At 41.7% G+C, this 24,894-nt stretch overlaps 1 protein-coding gene across 3 annotated transcripts in view; it reads right to left on the reverse strand.

The window, feature by feature from the left end:
* The window catches only part of CDH13 (cadherin 13), a 1,034,896-nt gene that overhangs the window by 788,441 nt on the left and 221,561 nt on the right, over positions 1–24,894 (reverse strand). For 2 of the 3 annotated variants that reach the window (XM_047836387.1, XM_047836388.1), the window contains one exon: positions 21,183–21,294. In XM_047836387.1, the coding sequence (XP_047692343.1) occupies positions 21,183–21,294 (112 nt within the window). Of the gene's footprint in view, positions 1–11,723; positions 11,777–21,182; positions 21,295–24,894 lie in introns of those variants that run through there. The other variant, XM_047836389.1, reaches the window with a different exon arrangement.

Raw genomic sequence — 24,894 nt, forward strand, 5'->3', positions numbered from 1 at the left:
GCAGACTCCAAGCTGTCAGCACAGAGCCCAGCGCGGGGCTCGAATTCATGGACCACGAGATCATAACCTGAGCTGAAGTTGGATGCTCAACTGACTGAGCCACCCAGGCGCCCTATGAACATCATTTTCTTTAAAACACAAACAATACAGCCTCACTATTAAAAAGGGAGGTGAGAAGAAAATCAAAGAAAAAGTGAATATTGCTTGTAATCCAACCACCCAGAAATAATAACTGCTAATATTCTGACATACTATTTTCCAGCCACCTATATATTTTTTAATGTATATGTCATTTTGGTGAAGAAAATGCCAAAACACCGCTCTAGAATGTTTATCTAGAAAGTGCCGCAGGCTGGGACAACATTCTGGAATCCAATTTTCAATCACACACATCAGTCACCTCTGTGATAAAACACGAGTTACATAATAAATCAAATTTTCACATTGAAATCCAAATAACAAAATGTTAACCTGTTTATATTTTATAGCCACTTACTTCTGTCAAATGTTCCTCCTAAAATGGAGCACAACGACCTCCCACTCCTTCCAAGTCTGCTCTGAGGAGAACACATGTTAGAGTAGACACCACGCAGAAATGCAGCAGGGAAAGTCCTAAGAGGAGGCCAGGAGATCTGCAGCAATGTGACTTTGTGTTTGTGGCTCAACGATTCCCCCACATCCCACTGCACCTCAGGGTCCTCCTGGGTCTGACGCAGTGGGGAACAGTGTAGAGGCTGGAAATGCTTTTTGGCCATTTGTTTCTTGCCCCTAGTTAATCACTTATCTTTAAAACACATCGAGTGATGGTCTCCTCACTGTGCTTTGCACTTCATGCATTACTTCATTTAATCTACACCAGACAAGTAGAATCAGGTATGATTACTGCGCCCATCTTACAGACTGGAGAACTGAGATTCAGAGAAGTTATAGGTAACTTGCTTGGGGCCACAACATTAGGTGCAGAAGAGCATGCATTGACTAAGAACTGTCAGCCCTTCAGTGCTGCCATCCTGGAAGGGCTCCATCCAATGGGTAATGCCAACAGTGAAGAGAGACTCAGGGGCAGGAAAGATGATGGACAAATAGCCAAGTTGTAGGGTTTTGTGAAGGAAATACATTTTGGCTTTCCTCTACTTTCTAAAATAAGCATTTTGCTAAGGAAACAGTTACATAATAAACCCTCTTGTACTCACTAGGCTACAAAAAAAATATTTACCTAATAACATTTAATAAATAAGCCTAGTATTAATGTTGAGGAAATTCCAGGGGAGTATATTCTAGCAGGCTTTTTAAAAACAAATACAGCATTTCAGATCTAATTGGTTTTACATTTACACTGTGTTGCATTTTGCTTTTCTCACTTAGCATCTGATCGTGACATTTTTCCATGTCTTTAAATATTTTTCAGGAATGTATTTTCAGGGCCACATAATAGTCATATGGGTGTATCAGAATTTATGTAGCTCTTCCATGAGCTGTTTCTGAATTTTCCTTATTATAAATTGGGCTCTGAGTAACATACTTGTACATAAAAAAAATTGTATCTATTTTTTTTTAATTCTGGAAATTTTAAATATAGCCTGGATCTGTAGAACACACTATCAAATATGGTAAAAGAAAGCAAGGAAACATCCAGAAGAGTGTGAACTGTCCTCAGGTGACCTCATACATCAATCACCATCGACACAGACATTAATTAAATAATATTTCTTTTTCAAGAAGTCTTTCTCAACTGGATCATTTGCCCTTCCTAGAGAGTTCAGACTGAATATGTAATACCAGGAGCAAATGCGACAGGGAGCAAAGTTCTGTAAACATTTCCCAAAGCATCCGGCCCCTCCTCTTACAAGTGTCGAGGATCATCAGCCCAATACACCTTCAAACGTCACATCCTCCAGCATATCCATAATTAGTTTCCATTTTCAAATTCCTGAGATGGATTCTGCCTTTGCACTCAAGAGTTTAGAATGGATGGGTCAAGAGAATTGTTTTTATGATCTCAGCATCCTCTTTATTCTGTTCCTTTAGAAACTTCTAGTCTATCTTTATTTTGTGAAAAAAAATCACTAAAAAGATTATGTTATTCGTCTTCTGCTTAAAAAATTTGTATATTTTTACACATTAAAATCCACCTTTATAATACTACGAAGACTTTTATTCAAGATGGTAGACTAAGCTGAGAACTTATTTCTACCTAAATTAATACAAACATAGATGCCTAAAATAATGACAAAAATAATCACACACAAAAATAATCATATGTGAGAGTTAATGATAGGATACCTGAAAGGTAAAACTCCTGAAAGATAGAAATTCTATGGGATTACAGATTAACAAACAAACAAACAAACACCAGTGAGTGCTACTTCAGAAGGTGGGGGTGGATACGGCATGCTGCCACGCTCAGAAGAATGGAAGCTAGGAAGAGAAGGAGGTACAGGGGTCACAAACCAGTGCTTAGCTATGGTACCACAGGGGGAAGCAGTCAGTCTTCAGCTCCTCCCCACCACCGTGCCAGGTCAAAATGCTAGGAAGTGGGTGTCTGTCTCCAAGGGCAGCAGTGACTACTGGGAGCTATCTCAGTGGGTACCAGATGGCTTTGTTTTAGACCTAACTATAGTGGATGCTGCAATGCACCTGTCAGATTTCTCTTCAGGGCTGAAAGATTTATTTTCCCAGCCTTTGGGGACCATCTTTGACTGTCAGCCCCTCTCTGGAAATGCCTTGGCTATAGAGGGTCTTCTCCCCTAGGATCGTACTTCTTTCCCATGGCCCACATCCAGTGACAGATCACCGTTGAGCTAAAAAGGCCTGGTTCTCTCACCCAATTCAAGACTACTCTGAAGGGGCATGCTGGCTTCAGAGATCCCTGGAGATTGGCTGAGTCTTTGGTGAGACTGTATCAGAGCACTGTTTGTCCTCTACCCAGCTCTGCTCCATGTGACCACCCCCAAAGCACTCCCTAATAAACTTCCCACATACCAATGTCCGTCTCTGAGTCATCTTACTGGAGACCCCAGCCAATAAAACCACCCAAAGTTCAGGCTTAGGCCTCCATGCAAGATAGGCCAGAGGCACAGACTGAATGAAGCCTTAATCAACCCAAACACTTTCACATCACATGTCATAGATAAGCTTAGCCACTGAGTCACCCCTGGCCATGTGCCTTTTCCAAACATTTCGCACAAAAGTAAAAATAACAACAAAACACTGGAAACTGATGTTGCATATAGTAAGTCAACCACACATTCCATGTGAAAGAGTTGACGTAAACACAGACGGAAATCTTTCCTAAAGAGGCACCGGATATCAGAGGGTAATGCTTAACGTCTTTAAAAATGCTCTCAAAGACTGCATCTCATTGTATTTTCCCAGCCCCGGGACCTGGGCCTTACTCGGTCTGTTTTATAAATGTGGAAACTGAGGTTGTTGCATGGACTTCTGTACTCGAGGACAGGAGTTGTATCTAAATCTCCTCAAGGACGTAATAAAAGTGGAGTTGACCTCAGTGTCAATGTTAGTATTGAAGGGCTGATCCACCTGTGAAATACAGCACCGTATTGATACATAATAGAAAAGTTATTAATTTGTAGTTATAAGATGCGTGTCACTGCACTGAGCATGACACACGTGCGAATCGGCACCGTTGGCCATTGATTTAGGCTATTAGAATAGCAGCTGGCCTTCTTCAATCAACCAGGCAAGTGGTATCCATAACCAGGAAGGACCTGGCAAAGGTCCAGAAACAAAGCAATTTGCTATTTTCCATTTCCCTAAATCCATCACCAAAATAACAGAGCAAACGCTCCCATTCCAATCACTTTTATATATGCTCAGGCTGAACGAGATGAAGGCCCTTGGCAGGCAAAACATTCAGTATGCGCTTTAGTACTGTCGATATATGAAGCAATCAACCCAGTCGGGCACTGTGTAAATGTAACGGCAAACATTTTAATAATAAACTAGAAACATTTGGGCCCCTCAACCAGGTACGTGTGCCCAGAGCCGGTTTATGGGATTAAGTGTGTGGGTAGGAGGAGAAACAGGAGGCTCCACTGGGGAGGTGAGTGCCTCCCATTGCAAAGTGGAAAATATCTGGAGGGATAGGATAGAGCCTGAACAAAATCTGTATGTAGTACAGTATATATCATTTAGTCACAGAGCTCAAAGTGAGGTTTGGAAGCCCAACATTAAATAGCATTAATTGATATAAATAACTACCATTTACTGAGCAGTGTCTGTGTGTCAGCTTTAGATTCACCTTCAGTACCTCACTGATGCTTGCCTTTTAGAAGGAACAGAAGCCCTGAGAAGTTAAGTTACTTCACCCAGGCCACAGAGCTACTAAGCCTGAGAGGTAGCACTTAGATCCCAGTGCTCAGATTGCAGAGCCTGGGGGTTTGCCTGTCACAGATGCTATGAGGACCAGAGTTGGGATGGTAAAAAGCATGTACCCAGCCTGGGAAGCTTCGGGAAACGTTAGCTCCTCTCCCTGGGATAGTCCAAAGCTGGTGGGATCTGAAGAGGTAGAACATAACATTTTGCTGCCTTTTTAAAATGCTCAATAAAATCAGACCTACCCTTATTTTAAATGTCTCAATCCCAGATACTCAGGTGACACCTAGAAGGGCATAAATACTGGAGATGGAGTCTTGGTGCTTGGAGTCTTGGCGGAGACAGAGTGATAAAGATAAAAGCACCAGGGGTTTTGTGCTCAGTCACCAATAACTTCCTAGAGGTTTGTAAATCCCCTAAAGGCTGCCCAGATCTCCTGACTCCTGCCAATGGCCAGTATTGACGCCTCTACCCCTACTCAAACCTACCTGATCTTTAAAAAATTCTGACTAAGACAGGCAAGCTGTCTAGAGCCATCAACCCACAGGAGGGGTTCCAGAACCAACCTCTATTTTCAACTCCTGGGTGGTTATACAGTGGCTTCCTGCCTGCTTGTAAGCTTGGGTCTATGCCTCAAGCAAGGGGGGCCATCTTATTAAAATTTACTTAGGTGCCTTTCTTTTCAGATTTTCCTAGTTGACCTCCCTGCTCTTTTGCCAGAGGCATCTTTTGCTGTAGGGAGGATTAGGATGTTGAATCAGGAGTGCAAAGAGAGTGAAAGATTTAATATCCGGCCTAATGACTTAAGCAAAACAAGAGTCCTGAAAGCCAGAAAAGGGCTGTCTAATTTGCAAACATTTTACTGTAAGCCTGAGGTAGAGCTAAATCAGGATTGCATGGAGGAGAGGTTTCCACCCACCCTGGGACCTTTTAACCTGTGTAAAGGAGACAGGGAGGCTGCTAGAGAGGGAGACAGATGGGAAGGTTCCCTGGGTCTCAGAAAGTCTGGCTTCTGAGCCTGACTCCAAAGTCATTATGTGACAGAACCTATTTCAAAGGTATGTTTATTTCTAAGCATTTTACTCCACCTTCTTTCCTATGAGCTCAGCAGAAAGAAAGAATGAAAAAGAAAAATATTTCTACTTTTCCCTCCCTCAAGAAGAAAGACAAGGTTTGGGTCTCAGAGGAGCGGTTCTAACCTAGCCCCCAGGTGAGAATGGAAAGGTAGCTTGAGTCTGGGGTGCAGGTAGAAGGTCTGTGGCTTAGGGAGGATTGAACGAACTCTTTTTGACTGGTAAGGGGTTCCATTATGAGGCAAGTCTGTAGGCCTCTGCAACATTTACTGCGCACTTTTCACATTTTAAAAGCGGCCTATAGTTAAAATACAAACCAACCCCTCCTGCCCCTCCAGCATTCTCCAAACTTACTTAGCTTCAAAATATTGTTCTCCATTGTGCATTCCTATTACCATTCTATAGGACAGTGTTGTGTAGAGAGAAGTTTAGGAAATTCTGACTTAGAAAACATGCAAAGTACCATGTTGTGAGAGCTGAGACCACCCACATCAATATGGCACAGCTATTAAGAACCAAGAACTAAGACCATTGTATCAACTTGAAAGAACTGTTTGTTACCAGAAAACTTTGCTCAAGAAAGATAAGACTAAACCAGTAAAAAACTTTACTGTTTCAGGAGGGGGCAGTCTGCCCACCAGAGCATTTATCAAAACAACTTGGAGGTCTTAATTCAAGGCTTACCTAAGAACCTCGCTATGCCATGCCTACCAATACTAAATCAGTATGTCATGAGTTTTACCAGATGTCAGTTTCCTACCTTAAATCATGAGAGCCTGGACCCTCCTCGCAAACCCTATAAATATCCATTCTGAATTCCACCTTCTGAGACGTTGCTAAGATTCTGTCAAGGTGGTATTCCTTATGGAAGTAGGCTTAAATAAATGTACCTGTGCTTTATTAACATGAGTCATCTGGTGATATTTTGGGAAGTTGTACCTTGAGCTGTTGGCCACGTGACTGAAAACTTAAATGTGGAAGCCCAAATGATGTTCGAATATGGTGGTTTATCGACATCTTTCCCTGTGATCAAAACCCTGCACTGCCCCGGTCCCCAGCTTGTTTGGGCCATAGCTCTCAGATCTCAGTAACTATGTGAATGCCTCTGATGTTTTTGTTTTGCTTTGTTTTTGCTTGGAGCCCTTTTTTTAGGGAATGGATCTCTAATTACCAAACCTATCTCCCAGATCACGGTGGGGGCTCTTGACCAATGTCAAGTCTATTGGCTTCTCTTCCAAGAATTTGAAGGCAGACACCCAAAACTGGAAGGTAAGTGAGCTCAGCTACTCCTATTAAGGTCTACAAAACTAAAGGTGTGGTCCAGACACCAGTGCCCAAACCCTTGTAAAGGGCCCATGACAAGATAAATACAGCAATTTGAGGGGCACCTGAGTGGCTCAGTCAGTTAAGCACTGACTTTGGCTCAGGTCATGATCTCACAGTTCACGGATTCGAACCCGCATTGGGCTCTGTGCTGATGGCTCAGAGCCTGGAGCCTGCTTTAGATTTTTGTCTCTCCCTCTCTCTCTGCCCTTCCCCTGCTTATGCTCTGTCTCTCAAAAATAAACATTAAATTTTTTAATTAAAAAAAGCAATTTGATAGAGTAATATTACGCCCATGCGTCTAGTTTTTTAAAAGCCTACATTTTGTATGTCTTTGCTTTTTCATTTTTATAGCAAAAAATGTTCATATATTGTTAAGAAAAATTATTTAAAACTTGAAAGTAAGGGACGCCTGGGTGGCTCAGTCCGCTGGTGTCTGACTTCAGCTCAGGTCATGGTCTCGCTGTTCATGAGTTTGAGCCCCATGTCCGGCTCTGTGCTGTCAGCTCAGAGCCTGGAGCCTGCTTTGGATTCGGTGTCTCCCTCTCTCTCTGCCCCTCCCCTGCTCACGCACTCCCTCTCTCTCTCTCTCTCAAAAATGAATAAACATTAAAAACTTCAAAAAAAATTGAAAGTAAAACAAAAATGTTGTGTTGGGGGCAAGAATGTTCTTTAAGGGTCATATACAGGCATTACTTAATAGGTCCATTCAAGGATTATTTATCTAGGAAAATGTAATTTATCCACCTTGTGAAAATTAATAGAGAGAGCCCTCACTAAAATGGAATTGGGAGGTTCAGTAGGGGAAGTTCTCAGGCCCTACCACCTATGGCCAATTTCAGACCCAATAAGAAGAGACCCCCTTCTCAAGTACACTCTACTTTCCCATCTCACGAGGAGGAAGAACGGCTCCCGCCCCCAAACAGCCCAGCCAATGAGAGACCATCACAACTCAGCCAATGAAAAGCCTCTGTACTTCAAACTCCCAGTTTACTCCAATGGCCTTTTTGTTTACAACAGCCTTCCTGACTAGCTCCTTTCCTTTCCAAAAGAGGGGCTTCTCTGCTTTGTGCTGTGGACTCCCCAGTGGTTTTGCCACAGCTTGCTTGTCTGGGATTGCAATGCTCCGCTATCCCAAAATACCAACCACCCCCCACCCCCCCAACACACACACCTTTTTTTTTGCTGGTGAAATTACCAGAGGTTTTATTTTTCAAGTTAACAGCCTCATTGTTCACTACTTATTGAAGGTTGCAGACTCAGTGAAATTACATGTTGATTTGTAGATCTCTGTATAGTAGAGATGCCAATAATGTTAAGCAGAAAAGATAACTCCAAAGGTTATAGTTTCCTGCCCTGTAGGACATTAGCCACCTCTGTATGTGAACTAGCAAACTGATGCTAACATTTCCTCCTGATTAAATCACCACAGATACCTAGATCCTACAATGTTCTTTGACCTGCCTTAGAGCGCTTTTTAACTGGTGAGTTTGGCCCTGTATTCACCTTGTATTTCTACATGAGTCACGCTTTTAATTTGTTGAAAATTATATTTTCACAGCTCTTTTATTGATTGATTCATTGACTGATTGATTGCAAAAGGAACAGTCTGTGGTGCATTGAAACAAAAACCAATCTCTCACTATAGCAGGTTTGAAAAGCACTGTCCTAAACTCTCTCTGAGTTCCTGTTGCTGAACCTCTTGGAACTTCTTTACTTCCTGTCCTTTTTGAGGTCTTCTCATTTGGGGCTTTGGATGAACCTGTGAGCTCCACAGCTTCCTCCCATTAACTCCTTTTCTTTAAAGTCTTGAGTTGGTCGCGATTCATCAGAACTGATAAAGTCACTGAATTGTAATTACAGCTGACAAAGTGTTTCGTAACACAGAACTGTTTAACCTCTCCTTAGGTACACAAAGAGAGAATACCCACCACAGAGAAGTGCCTGACCAAACATGTACATGATGAGAACAAAAAGTTTGAATGGGCCTGCCCCAAAAGTAAAGCAGGCAACTTAGGACATTAAAAAAAATTTACAGACATCTTGATCTTAGGTCTTACCCACCCCAGAACTGCCTTGCTCCAAAATAAACAAAACGCCTGGAAGCTTGATCAGAGCTGCCATGTGCCGGGCCCCATGCCTTTTCCTAAGGGCTGTTGCCCTTCCCCCATCCCTCGTGAGTGTGGCAAGGACTTGGTTCTAGCCCGTACCCTCCGTGCCCCACTGGACACTAGGAGTGGATGGCCACTGGGCCACATGCCCATGGGTACCCACCTGACAATCCCAGTTGCTCTCTATTTCAGAACCCCCTAGTCTTGTCCCCTTCCTCAGTGCCTAGAATGTGAATCTGGATCCTTCTTCTGGCCTGGTTCATCCCTACTCGCCCTCGCTTTCTGTTTTTAATCCGGCAAACTTCCTTCCACTGAAAAATGCAGCGCTAACCATATTCCTTAGAGGTTTTGACTCATATTTTGAACTGTTTTTCAAGCACTAATTATTTCTTTCATGTTATTCAGAATCAATGTTCCTTATTTGGAAAGTCCCCCCACCTCCGTGGATTTAATGTATACATATGAAAATTAAAACCACTTTTAGCTAAAAATAGATCCTCTGGGAGGGCTCCAGAATCAGCTGACATGCACAGTTAGGAGGAACCTGGATGGCTGACAACTATTTTGGCTTCAAATTAGAATGAAATAGTCTGGTGCAGCGGTTGGCCACTTTTCAGGGGTGGCCTGCCAAGACATCATTTACAAAGTTGTTCACAAGGAGGAACGGGATTGTGGGGGGCAGCTAGAACCTGGAGTCTGAGCTGCTACCACACTCCACTGCCCCCAGAAGCAGCTGGCATGTGAAGAGGCCAGCCGAATGTTTTAGCAGAATTGAGGTCTGCAATGTTTCAAGGGAATCTTCTCCTAAGGAGTAGTTTTGCATTTCTGAAATCCAGGAGGCTCGGCATACCAAAAGTGTTTTCATAACTCATTTGGCACAAAACCCAACCTGAATTGATGTGATGGTCCTTATTTATCCTGCTTTGGGTAAATAGTCATATGTTTTGCCGCAAAAATATCTGTTTTATTACACAGCATTGCCCCATAACCCCCTGGTGGAGCTGTGTAATGTACAGCATATGCAATTTATTAACTCCCTGAATTGCAAAACACATCTGATTTAAGGCTGGGAGGAATCACTTCTCAAATGCTTCTTGGGAGCATCCTTTTAACATTTAGCCCAAAGAGACCAAGCATGAGGCAGCAGTGTGTGTGTGTGTGTGTGTGTGTGTGTGTGTGTGTGTGTGTGTGTGAGAGAGTGTGTGTGTGAGTGTGTGTGTGTGTGTGTGTGTGTGTGTGTGTGTGTGTGTGTGTGTGTTGGGGCTGGGTGTGATGGCACATACCCTGAGAACATGAAAGTATCTAAAAGGGAGACCCGGAGGAAGTAGGAAGAAACCGCGTTCTATTTCAAAGGAGCCAAGCTTTGGTATCTGTGCCACCTTTGGTAGATGCTGGTGCTGCCTGTTCCAACAGCATCATTCTATAGACATTCACCTCCCTGGCCTTATTCCTTCAAATGATAAAATATACCAACCTTTAGGGGCACCTGGTTGGCTCAGTCAGTTGAGCATCTGACTCATGATTTTGGCTCAGGTCATAATCCCAGAGTCGTGGGATGGAGCCAAGTCGACTCCACGTTGAGCATGGAGTCTGCTTGGATTCTCTTTCCCTCTGTCCCTCCCCACCTCTCTACAACAAAATTTAAAAATTAAAAAAATATGTATGCCAACCTTTATATAGAGCTTGCATGTCATTGGCACTGTCCTAACACCTACCTGTGTTATCTTGATCAACCCACAAAACATTACTACTGTTTTACAGATGAGGAAACTGAGGAGCTGAGAGGTTGGCTGAGAATGTCACCACTGTAAGTGATGGAACTAAGCAATCCAATGCAGGCACCCTCACGTCAGCCCTATGAGGCTCTCAGGGTCACCCCGATCTATTCTCAAAAAAAAGGGGATAGGGGTGCTTCTGTCGGAGGACACTGAGCATAGCTTTTCATGTGGAGAGAACACACAGAGTCAGAAGATCAGAGCATGTTTTTCACCATTTTCTGAGATACTGGATCCTTTAATCAACCTTCACGCCCTCATCTATAAAATGGGGTTTATAATCCTATCTTACAGAGTAGCTGATTTGATTAAATGGATAAAATAGTAGCCCCTTTCCTGGATCAGAGAATCTCAAACTGAAAGACCTATTCTCATCTTAGGGCTCTTGACTTATGTGGTCCCTCTACCTAAATGTTCACCGGCCCAGCTTCCCTGCTCATAATACAGGCTCAGGTTCCCAGAGAAAACTCCTCGGCAGCCCATTCTATAGCAGCCATCCAAAAATCTCCATCATGAATCTCCACCATATGCCTGTGTCTTATTTCCTCCATAGTATTCTTCATCAGATTTTCACATATTGTTTTCCTGTGTTCTTAGGAGTTTATTCTTATCCTGTCTATACCTCTGTTTCCACAAGAATGAAAGTGACAACACAAGAGACATCTTTTTTACTCTGGTTCAGTTTTATCCCTTACATCTAGTACAGGGCCTGGCATAAGGTAGGTGACCATTCTGTGTTTCTTAAATCATTAATTAAATGAATAGTTGGGAATCCACGTATATCATTTCCTTTCTTATATCCTATTTCTGTCTCCAGAAGGAAAATGTGAAGTTGGCCAAATACAAAAAAAAAAAAAAAATGCTTGGGGATATTTTGACTGGCAAGTATTTCCACCTCTTGTCCTCTCACTTTCAAGCCAACAAAAATTTCGTGAAAATTAACATGAAAAGGACAGAGGGCACCACAATGATCAGAATGTGTGTAGATTTGGTCTATTACAGGATAATAAGATCTTCTGCCTTCTCAGAAAGCCATGCTTCATCTTTCCCAGTTTATGTTTTGATGCCTTACTCATTAAGCAGCCCGATTCATGTGGTTCTAATACCTTGAATTAGGAGATGCTCCTGCAACATCCGTATGTTCCTGCGTTCTTACTCCCTTGAAGAAAAGCAGAAATAAAAGAGATTTACATCAGCTCCAGAACCATGTGAGCAAAGACACTCAACAGGTTGAAGAGTGAGGCCATATGGCATCACATTGGATTTGACAGTCTTAATTAGGCAATCTGCTCACCAGCACCACCAGTGAGCAACCCGGGGTGAGAGTGATCCTCATTCCCTGCCACCTGAGAACATTTCCATGTGTGTGTGTGTGTATGCTGGCTTCTACAAATTCTTAAACTTGGGCACAGCCTGCCGTCATGGAATGCTGGTGCTCAAAAGGGCCTTAACAGCAGAGTAAAACGCCCTCACGGTGGACTCTTGTTTTTTGCCAGCCCAGCATTGCCCCTTTCCTTCAGGGAACAGCATCTCCATTTCCCCAGTCCTGGCCAGCAGAAATACCAAAATCTCTTGACAGTGTGACTGGCTCAGGTATAGGTGCGTGAGCCCAAGTGGACCAGAAGACTTAGCCAGGAGATGTTTGCTGAAGCACTTGGAAAAGAGATGTTTCAAGTTGTTAAAATGAGAGAAGGAAATCCTGAGGTTTCTGGTCACCATCTTGGAGGCAAGTGACCTCTGAGAGTGAAGGCTACCAACACTAGAGAAAGCAGAACTGAGGGCAGAAGGGTGATACTGATGACATCATCAGAGCCTCTAGATCCTGATGTTCCTGAAGCAAGTTCAAGCCTCAAAAATCTCAGTCATGTGAGCTGATAATTTTATATGTTTTTGCTAATGCCAGGTGGAGTTGGGTTACTTTGGATCACAGCCCAAACAGCCCTGCTATAATGAGACTGATATACCCTTATTATGCAAATGGGGAAACAGAGGTGCAGAGAGTAAAGGGGTCACACAAGTCAGTGAGCTGGGATAGACTCAACTAATTATTCATTTCTTTTAGAAAACTTCTAGGGGAACCTGGGTGGCTCAGTCGGTTAAGCATCCAACTCTTGGTTTTGTTCTCGTGGTTCGTGAGCTCGAGCCCCACATTGGGCTCTGGGCTAACAGCTTGGAACCTGCTTGGGATTCCCTCTCTCTCTCTCTCTCTCTCTCTCTCTCTCTCTGACCCTCCCCTCTTGCTCTGTCTCTCAAAATAAATAAATAAATAACCTTAAAAGAAAAACTATATGGCTTCCCTAGTCTAGACCCTTGGATTTCTCTGGGGCTCTGTTCCCACCCTTATTTTGTTTATACGTCCTCCTCGGTCATGCTCCCACCTCTCCTCAGATATACCTCCCAACCACCTCCATCTGAGAACTTTGCAGGTGGCTCCATGACAGCCCATGTTTCCCCACTCTTCTTTCTCATCTCCTATTCTGAACTTCTAGAAAGCCAGTCACACTGTCTGAACACATGGTACTCCTTTTCACACATTATGTGTATTGATGATTCAAAACATTGAAAATAGATTTCAAAATCTTAGCCAATGACAGCCAGCCCATACCCTCCCATCACTCAGCATTGTCTTCTGCTTCTCTGACCACCAAGAACAGTTACTGTCAGTAACAGCAGTGGTTTGATAAAAACAACACATGTGGTTGGTCTTTGTGGCACATCATTCAATCCATACACCAGTACTGGGGACAATGGTGATTTCATGGAGTGAATTTTTTTTTAAGATTTTTAAAAATATTATCTTAAGTACAGCCTGCCCCCCCCCCCCACTGTGGGGCTTGAACTCACAACCCCGAGATCTAATGTCTCATGCTCTACCAACTGAGCCAGCCAGGTGCCCCTTCATGGAGTGAATTTAGATGCCTATAAGGGGCAGGCAGAATGAATGAGGAAGCCGACTGGATGATAAGAGGACAGCAGAGACTGGAGGGGCACAGGGAAGATCTCAGCTACTATTATCACTACACTACTTCTGGCAGCTAATATTCTAGTGCTTTCTATAGGCCAGCCACTATTCAGAGCCCTTTAGATAGATTAATATTTAATCCTCAGAGCAACCTATAGAGGTTACCACCATTATAATACTCATTTTACAAATGAGGAAGCTGAGGCACAATGAGTTTTTTGTGTTCCTCTAACTTGCCCAAATTACTTAGCTGATAATGAGCCGACCTTGGATTTGAACCCAGGCAGCCTGCCTCTGGGATCTGTATTCTCCAGGCCTAATCTTCCCAGAAGTTATGAATTTTTAAAAAGTGAAATTCTCAATGTTGACAACAACTTCTTTTCATTAAATATTTTTCGCTAAACACTTCCACACTGAGCAGCCAGACAGGACCTATCTGTGGGGCAAATTTAGCCCCGGGCTGACAGTGTGATTCCTCCAGCCTGTTTATTTCTTCCATTCTGCTGATAAGAAAACTACAGGAGCCCATCTGCATTAGATTCCTCACCTGATTGGGCCCCTCACTCCATTACTTCATATGTTTCCTACTCTTCAAAGCACAACGTAGCACCCGAGTTCAACGGAAGGATCTCTAAGCACTTCATTATAGCCCTCTCCAAGAACACAAGGTTTGTGTCCCTTTTATTCTGTATTTACTATATCACCTTACATTTATAAAATGAGGTAGTTAATATATTTATGAAGACTTTAATAATATTAATTGAATGATTATGAGATTGTCACAAATATGTTGATGGGGTGGAAAAGCAAACCCATACAAATACTACATCCCTATATGACTCTATTTAAATATAGGAACAACTCTCATTAATGTAAATAGGAGTCCACATTCTGACCCAAAGTATAGTCACCTTCATAATGTGGAGTGAATTGAGTGGCCTCAGAGTAATATTTGTTGGCATATCCCAAAAGCTTAAATAAATATACCACTTGAAACTCTAACCATATTCAGATCTATCCAAAATGCTGTACAGGGGATGGTCAAGTATTTCATTAATCACTTAATTAATCTCCCAACTTGAGGGAAAATATGAGTCAGTAGTGCAAAATACAATCAGAAAATGGAAAATAAATTATCATTGTTTTTATTTTAATCACAAAAACTAAAAACAAAAATAAAAGAGCTTGGGAAGTTCACAAGAATATAGACACATAAAAGACAGAGAATATGGACACATAAAAGCCCAAGTGAGCTTGAACTCAGGAAGCAGGCATTTTCTCCACCTGCCAGGTTGGAAAGTTCATCCATTTATTACCATCCAAATGAAATCTTTTCAGCAGGGTCAAAAGGGCCTTTGTTTTGACATTTAATTCACTGGCGATGTATTTCCTACGTTAGGATGCAAAACACCTCTCACATTGCTTTTTCATTAATTGCCTTCATTTTTCAAGTTCCCTGTTTGATTTATAGTCAATTAAAAACACCCTCAAAAGCCATGACTCATGTATGTTAAGTACAAATATGATTAATGCAACACCATGCACTCCATGGATGACCCGGCTACTAACCAAGGTCAGTGTCAAGGTGGCATGACCAACCAGTGTCCTGGTAAAAGAAACTCATAGGGAGGGTGGAAAGCCAGGAATTGCAGGTCATGGACAATCTGGTACTAACTGGATCCATTATAAACAAGGAAAAAGAGGTATTTTTTGTATTTTTTTTAATATTACAGAGGAAAAATGAAACTTGGTTATGAACAGAAAAAATACAACACAGTAGAAATTCTCTGTCTCAACCAGGCTGATGAATGTAGATAGGGAAATTAAGGGACAAATTTCTTTGATGTGCCACCCTTAACATCAACAAAAACTACAAGAGACTAGACCAGAGAACTATGGATAAGAACCATGGGACTGAAATCCTGGGTTCAAATCTTGACACTGACAAATATGAGTGATATGATCTTGGGTAAATAGCTTTGCCTACCCCAGCCTTAGTACCCTTACCTCTAAAATGGGCACATGAGAGTATTTTGTCCCATAAGGCCTGTTATGAGGTTCAAGGGGGCACTCCACACACACTGGTCAACACCCATGACGCTTTTGCAAATCCCAACATCTGTTCCTAAGGTATGCATACTTTCTTACATTTTCCAGAAATGCGCTCTCTCTCTCCCTCTCTCTCTCTCTCTCTCTCTCTCTCTCTCTTTTCTTGCTGTCAGTGTGGGCATACAGCCTGTCATAAGGAAATCACTTAAGACTTATCCGTGCCTTTGTAGAAAAATGAACACATTGAAACTTCAGAACAATATCATAAAAGTCAATAGTAAAAAAAGAACATCAACCTAATGCTTTTGATATGTGATCTCCCAACAAAATGAGGTAAATAAGGACCTTTGGCACATTCTCTTACAAAGGAAGATTTATTCATATTAAAGAACTGTCTTCTCTGCTGTAATTAGTCCTTATTCCTGTTTTGTTTGTTTTTTGATGCCAAATGATCTTTTATTTTATTTTTATGTTTTTCCAAATGACCTTTCAAAAGAACATTCTTACTAAAGTAAATGGTAGTATTCTCCCTCTATCTCATCTATCTGCTTTCTTTTTTTTCTCTTTTTTCATATCCAGGTTTAGAAAAATGTTTAAAAATATGTTTTAATCAACCCAAGATTTAAAAAAAGTTCTATTGGTTCATAGAGTTCAAATCTTAAAAAATCACTCACTTCTTCAGATTTTTAATACCCATGATTTGTCTTCTATAAAGCCTGGACTAGATAGTCACTATAGGGAAATTGAACCCATCTAAGGTCCATGAATAACAGTAATAATAACAACCATAGCAGCAACAATAGCAATAGTGACAGTAATAATAATTGCAGCTTTAATTTATTCATTGCATTTTCAATGCATTCTACACATTTCTTCATCGATATTCACCAATTCTAAAAGTAAGAACCGCTACTATCCTTCTTAGATGAGATCATCAAAAACTCAGAGGGTTCAAATGACTTGCTCATGGCCAGCCCAGCCTTAACATGACTGGCAAATAGAGTATGAACAGAAATTGTGGGTCACTTTTGAGCTAAAGTGGCTAAACCTGTGTTTCTCCCATACTTTCTCTTGTCCCCAGCCAAGTGACATAAGAATGACTGGAAGGCTCAGAATGGTAGGACCAACTTGGAAGCAGCCTGAGTCCTCAAGTTCCTGTGTGGAGGGCAGACACTTGGAGTAGAGCTACCCAAGAAGTAGCCCAACTTGTATCCTCATGACCTGAATGAGAAATAAACTTTCATTGTGTTAGCTCACTGGAGTTGTTTGATACCAGGCCTATTCTAACTAGTGCAGGTTGATGATTAAAAGTGTAATTGTATGGCTTGTAACTCAGATGCAGCAATTTATCTGTGTGTAACTGTGTCTGTGTGTCTGTGTCTTTCTGTGTGTCTGTGGTCCACAATAAGTGATCGAGGAAGAATGAACAAGAAGAGGCAGGAAAGTGTTGGCCTGATAGCGCCTGGATGGCCAATGGGGTGTCCTTTCTGGACACTGGAAGTTGGAGACAACCCATAATTGAAGCTGGAGGGTCATGAGTATGGTTCCCCTAGCTACCTTGATGATCAGAGATCTCTACATAATGCTAGGAAGATGTGTCTGAGCTGATGCGGCCAGGGCAGAATAGTCTGTTCTGTAATTTTGCAGAACACAAAATAGTCAGGGGCTTATCACGTGGTCCTTTTCCACCTCAGCTGGTAGCTGCTCAGTTTTCCAGGCCACTTACTCTTCTGAAGCCTGAGTGTCGACTGGGAGTGTATAAGCAGCATCCCTATTCAGAGATCACGGGCTCAAGAGGGTGAGTACCAGAATCACATGATTTTCATGTTGGAGATAAGCAAGCAACAACACAAACCCATTAAGAGAATTCAGGGTGTTGGAGGCCTTGAGGGAACCCTTACCACAAACCCCTTAAAGATTCCTCCCTGAATACAAAGGCCTTGAATAGATATCTCCTGAGTTTCTGCCTTCTAAACTGTCCTCTCCCTTCTTCTTGTACTTCTCATAAAAAAAAAAAAAAAAAAAAAAAAGGAAATAGCCACATCTTCCCAGCTCATCTTTCAAGACTGGGATGAAGGCAGGAAACTTTTGTCCAAGTTACCATGAGTTGGGGGCTTTGCATCACACCGTGAAAGATACAATGAAAGAGCTCCCCTGGTTACATTAGAAGAAATAGTGGGACACCATGTTTTGATCCTAGAAGCTTGTTGAAAAATGGCCTTTTAAAGACGAAAGCAAGTCTAGTTAGTGGAAAGGAGAGTAGAATAAAGAGTTATTTGGATGTGAAGAAAATAAAAGGCTTTAGAACAACTGAAGGAAAGATGTATTGGAGTGAACAGTGAATAAAATATTAGGGAAATAAAAGGAATGGAGGTGACCATTAGTAACAGTTAAAGGAGAAAAAGATAAGTCATTGAGAATTGAAGAAAAAGATGAAAAAGGATAAAAGGAAATATTACTGTCTGAACAAAGAGAGCAGGAAGCCGTGGACAGAATAAACATTCTCTATAGCCTGCTAAAAGCTGAACACAGAATTGGTTGAATATAAGTATGGGGTATGAGCAGATATAATACATCTGTCAGGCAAGGACACAAGACTTTCAGACAACTTTACAGAATGGTGAAAAGTGTAGACATCAACTGATTGATTATGCTGTGTTTACACCTTCTACAAGACCAAACTTTATAATGATTGGAAACCAAAGCTCTTAAGTATTGTAAAGAAACAGGAAAAATGGAAAATACAAATGCCATAAGTGGAGTTCAAGAGATGTTACTAGCCTGGTGTCTTTTAACCTAAAATTTTATTACCTAAAACATCAATTTTGTGTGTGCCTGTGTGTGTCTCTGTGTGTGTCTGTGTGTGTCTGTGTGTCACTAAAATGATCCTAACCATTTCCTGGATCTTAGTATACAACTTCAAGTATTTTTTAGCTTTCTGGTTCTGTTTGATTCTTTTCCACTTTCACCCAGACGTTAGCCTTGTGTCAATATGGCCTTCGTTCTGAGAGTACCCACCACTCACCAGTTTCTTGGTTAATCACATTTTCAAGAGATAGAAAACATAGGGAAACCCATGAAAGAAACAGAATGAGAGAGGGGAGAGGGAGAGGGAGGGAGAGAGTAGGGGGAATGTTCATTGGCTAGGGGGAAACTTCTTCAATACTCCGGACTTTTCCTTTCCTCTAGAACACAGCAATACTTTGCTACTTCTTCTAGAAATCCAGATTTTTCCCAAACAATATTCAGTAGGCATTCTCGAGTCTATGGAAACTTTCTTCTTCATTTAGGTACAATTAACCTTATTCTCAGGGCCTAACTCATAACAGTCTATGTATATTGCTTTGAGATGAACTCAGAAGTACCAAACCAGATCTACTCTTCATATTTTTTTTTAACCCTACGAAGACATATGAACCTACAGTTTCACCGAGAGGGGAGCTAGTCAGATTTTGCTGATCCAACAATTTACACACAAATTCATATATATAATTTTAAATATCCTCAATTCCCATATTACTGACTTTTCCTAAATGTGCTATCATTGATAATCAAGCTGGTTCCATTTAGCATTTACTAGCTTACACAGAACCAACAACCATAACCCACATAATTACTTACGGGATTAAAAAAAAAACACAGATACACACAAAACTGTGATATTGGAATGTACAGTATGGTCTGGTTTAAATTAAAAAGATCCCCCAAAGTATGATTGTTTCCAGCTTCTCAGCGGTGAATTAAAAGCTGTTTGGTGTCGCGAGGATTACAGAAGCAATCACATTTATGGGCCTGCTTTGCATACCAACTCTATTAATTTCCATACTCAGGGCGGTTTCACATTCCCACCCATGTTAATATACGTGCCATTTGGGATAACCACTTGCAAAAAAGAAAAAAGAAAAGAAAGAAAAGGGAGACAGAGAGACAAAGAGAGAGAGAAAGAGAAGAGAGAAGATGAGACAGGTAAGAGCCAGAAAAATGGTTCTCTTAAACAAAGTTCCCTTTGAAACACATTGATTCTGATAAATAGAAGACTCAAAAGACAAATGAGGGTTCCTGATGGTCTGACTCAAAAGTCACACTCAGGGATCAAATTAACATGAAATCACATATTGGAATTCACTTCTTGTGCTGATCCTGCACCTTGTCATTGCAGACTCTAATTACTGACATGATTTCATTGGTGTAATTGCATCAAGATGCTCACGGACTTCACCTTGGGTAGCTGCCTTGCTGCTCAGCATTGCGTCTTCATTACCGTGTTCTTTCAACTCTTAAAATGTGTTCCAGCCTCACAGAATAATCCAATCACGCAGGCTGGTTTTGTTTTGTTTTTGTTTTGTTTTGTTTTGTTTTGTTTTGTTTTGTTTTGTTTTGTTTTGTTTTGTTTTCCTTTAAACAGACCAGCCACAGAGCACAGGAATGAAGGAGTATGGTCAGTGTGGAAGGCAAACCTGAGACCATAAGGGCAAATGCACAATAATCTTCCCTAAAGGGACCTTGGAGCATCTGACCAAATTAAATCACTGTTTTCAAAGCCTTCATTCCCGGATGTTAAAAAATGGTGCTCAAGAGTCTACAATTAAATGGTTATTTGCCTACCATCAATTTTAAATTCTATTGTGCTAAAACTATGCTCACCACACATTTAGCAATGTACGCCCTACTCTCCTGAAGATAAAACAATGTGATGTTGGCATTAAAAATAGGAAGAGATGATAACCACAGATCTGACAGGAGAATATTTTCATTGGAATTTGGGGGGATTTGAGTTTACTCCACAAAATAGCCAGTAGAGTTTCTGAATCTTTCTTTCTTTTTTTTTTAAATGATTTTATTTTATTAATTTTTTAAACATGATTTATTATCAAATTGGCTAATATACAGTGTGTGAAGTGTGCACTTGAGTTTTGGGGTAGATTCCCATGGTTCATCGCTTACATACAACACCCAGTGCTCATCCCAACAAGTGCCCTCCTCAACGCCCATCACCCATTATCCCCTCTCCCCCAAGCCCCCATCCTCCCTCAATTTGGTCTCTGTATTTAAAAGTCTCTTATGGTTTGCCTCCCTACCTCTGTGAATCTTTCTGAAGAGCCTCAATTAGCCTTCAGAATAGGAGTTTTGAATTCCTAGGACTAAAAATTCCCAGAAGCCAACCTGCTCTCACCATCATTTTGACCTAACACTACGCACAAGAAATCCCGATCTAACATCAATCCATGGGAAGACAATGGTTTTGTGCTCGGGGATCTGCCCAAGTGAAATGGATTTCGTTTCCTTACATTAGGGACTGGTGGTCCCCTTTTCTGGGAGTAGTGGGGAAATGCTCACCGATGACAAAATACTACAAAGCGATACACAACTACTCTGTTCACCTCTCAGCTAACAAGGCCCTAGGTCAAGAGCTTCCACCCTGGGTCAAGCAGAGACAGAAAACAATCAGAAAACACTTAGCTTAGGGAATACCACATCCTGAGACACATTCTCAGACATTGGTGAGTTCGAACATGAAAAGGGGCCAAAAGAATCATCAAGTGACATTGCTTACGGTTTAGAATCGCCTGGTCCTCAATGAACTGAGCCGGCTGATCGATATGGAACAATTTCTGCTGAAATCCAGGCGTGCAGTCCAAATCTTCTGCAGATGTTAGCAGCAGCACCTGAGAAAAAAACCGAAGCCATCAATATTTTAACTGCGGCTTATGTGTTTGCCCTGCTAAGTTTACCAAATCTGTGACTTTTAGAAATGAGCTGAGGTTTTAATTTTATTTCCCAAATGGAGAGGTAAGTTGATATTTCTCCCGTGGCTGCCAACAATTCGTTTTGGCGATGAGATTTGGAAAACACGCAAATGGGAACAGCTGCTGCAGTTTCCATTAAGTTGCCGTTAAAGAAATAACTTTGTCAGATTTTTACACCTGCTAAGACTCTCACCATGGTTTCTATGTGTGAAATTTTGTTACAAAAACAGTCAATTTCATATGATGCCTGAGCTAAAACCAACTTCACTGTCACAGATGCAAAGGAGCAGTGCCATCTATAATGAGGAGGAAAGCACAACTATTCCATTGGAAATTACTTCCCAAAGGAATTCAGGGCCCACTAGACCTTTGCAATCCAATATGGTGGCCTTGAGACACTCACAGCTACTAAGCATGTGAAATGTAGCTGGGCTGAAAATGTCAGTGTAAAATACATGTAGGAGTTTGAAGACTGACTACAAAAAATTTAAAAAATAATGTAAAATAATTAATAATTTGTATATAGATTACTGTTCAAATAATAATATTTTACAGACCGGACTAAACAGATATGTTGTTAAAGTCAATGTTACCACTTTCTTTGTACTTGTGTAAGTTTGGCTACTAGAAAACCTAAAATTCACAATTGCTTCCAAAAGCTCAGCTTTGTCTTTGCAAACCCTTGGGGTTCTTCATCCCAGAGTCAAAAATTTAGGCTATATGTTTTGGAATTTAATAGTAGGTGACACACTCCTGGGCAAGGGGTAATTCAGTAAGGCAAGGAAGAGTCGTAGGTTTAGTAGGCAAAGACTACAAGCCCTGTGAAGATAGGAGTTACCTCTTTTTCCCCAACTTTGATACCAAGGACCTACCATATATACTGGCACAGATTACATGCTCCATAAAACTTAACATACAATTGCTAACGTTTTTCAGCCTTTAGTACATGGCAAGCATGTCTATGTTTGCTATGCGTCATCTCCTTTAATCCCCACAGCAGCCCTATGATGTATTTAGTATTTTAAATGTTTATTTACTTTGAAAGAGAGAGAGAGAGCAGGGGAGGGACACAGAGAGAAGAAGAGAGAATCCCAAGCAGGCTCTGCACTGTCCACTCAGAGCCCGATACGGGGCTCGAACTCATGAACCAAGTTGAAATCAAGAGTTGGTCGCTCAACTAACCGAGCCATCCAGGTACCCCATATTTAATTTCTTATAGGAAATTAAATTCTTACATTTTACAAAGGGCCTGATGTTCTCACACGTTGGCCCAAGATCCAAGATTGTAGAGCTGGGACAGGTAGAGCCAGGATCCAAATCCAGGCTTAGGTGTCCTCTGAGATGGATCACGGTCAGAGCTCCTCCCAGACCCCACAGGCTTTCCACACCCTAGGGCAGGACTTTACATTTGGCTGAGCTACTTCTCTGAATCCCATGGAAGGCTGCTTTAACAGCATGGTGCCAGCAGAGAGCGTTCGGAGATTCTCAGTAGCAGCCCTCCACCATACCAGGTGGGAAATGGTGCACAAATACCTCAGCTCTCTCCCCCTCTGGAGCCATACCTGGGAGGCAAGTGTTCTGTCTCCCCATTTCCACTTGGAATTCAACTCCAGTTGTCCACAGTGGCATCTAGCTTGATAACTCATCTTCCATTCACTGCCTTTTCTTCCCTGGCTCATTTCCTCAACTCCTGTTGGTATTTCTCCGACACCACTCTCCAAAGAAAGCTACTTACGCTCCAATCCTTGAATTAGTGTCTGCGTCTTGGGAAACCAAACTTTGATATTAGGATACAAACTCTTAACCACTGTACACAGCTGCTGAAGAAAACTCATTATCGTCCCCACCAGCAAACTCAAAGGGTTGTACACAAGGTTGGAAGCTGTGGAACCCGGGCTTCTCTGTAAATAACAGCCCACTGAAATGCACTGAACCCCAAGGAATAAGACAAAGAATCAATCTTTGGAGGTTCATGGTGTGGTCAGATTGAGGAACATCAGAGAAATTGAAATGGGGGAATCATCACCCTGACCGACATCATCTCTCTAAAATCAAAGGGGTTAGGGTATTATTATAGCTCTGTACCTGAGCAATTCTGCTTGTGAAACTTCCCCTTGCCTGCAGATCAGGCTCTGGTTAGATTGCTTCCGAGGCAGTCATAATGCTAACACCCCAAGGGGCACACACACAGAATGCAGATTCAGGACTCAGAATAATTTGCTGGCGATTTTGCAAGCAGAAAATCTTTAACTGGCCAACAGCTAATTCAGTTAAATAGCAAATGGTCAAAGGTGGCCTCCAGGCATCCTGCGCCTACAATTATACCTTAACCTTCTAATCAGCTAATTCTGCCCTCAACCCCAGACCGGTAAACCAGTCACCTCGTAGGAACTAAGGAGATACCATTTCTCTCTGGATCCTGAGGATAAGAATCCAGAACTGATTGAGAGGATAGAAGAGCTGAGCCCCTGTTCTTGTCTCTCTGTAGCTCCTTCTCCTTCCTGATTTCTTGGTGGGCTCTATTCAGGATTCTTCTGGAGTCAGGAAGGAAAAATAAACCTTTCCCAACGGCTAACCCTCGGGGTGGGTGGGAGGAGTCAAAAGACTCCCAGAGGTTCAGCTTGGTTTTATAAATTCTTAGGTGCCTCCACCCACTAAAATTCAGGTTAAATGCTTTTAATGGAAAAACAGGCAGCAGTCTCCTGGGCAAGGTGTGACTTAGGAAGTTAGAGAGAGCCCCTCCTCCCTGCATTCAGTTCATTCACTTAGTCCCCCAAATTTATTATTCTCCTGGGGATTCAGCAAGTACTCTGTTAGGTGCTGTTCTGGAGCCTGTATAGAAGCATAATAATGCAGTAATTAAAAGCAAAAACTCCCGAGTCTTTTGCTTGGTTCAAATCTTGGCTCTTTACTGACTGACAGTAACAGAAATATGGGGAAATGAGATGTGAACTGAGAGGAGCTATACGGACTCAATGGATGGTGCATCTAAAGCAACTAGAATAGTGTTGCACAGGATAGTGGTCGGCAAATGTTAGCTGTTAATGTGGAGCAGAAAAGGTGCCAGGCATTAGCAAATCATCATTTAATTAATTAACTAGAATTTAAATTGAAGGGAGATTACAGGTCTCTCTGGGAGCATGTCAAAGCCAGGGACAGGGAGTCTGATTTCATCTAGGGGGATTAGAGAAAGCAAATCCACAGAAGAGACATCTCTCTGCTTTGATCTCAAAGATGGGTCAGAATTAGCTATATAAGTGGAGGGGAATATAGACTTGTCCTTTTAAGCCACACGCTCTGTGCTTTCACATGAATTCCTTTGTGTCTGTCTGGGTTTCATGTAACACATCTCTGCAATGACAAAACTTCATTTAAAAAAAAAATCCAGACTAATTTGGGGGCTCTTCCCCAACACTGACTTCCACCTGGGCAGTAGCGGTAGTTTCAACTTATTGCCATTGCCCCTTGACTTTTTAGCAGAATTTAAGCATATCTGTGCATGACTTTGTCACAGACACC

The sequence above is a fragment of the Prionailurus viverrinus genome, chromosome E2 (assembly GCF_022837055.1).
Source record: "Prionailurus viverrinus isolate Anna chromosome E2, UM_Priviv_1.0, whole genome shotgun sequence".
In the NCBI taxonomy this organism is placed as follows: Eukaryota; Metazoa; Chordata; class Mammalia; order Carnivora; family Felidae; genus Prionailurus; species Prionailurus viverrinus.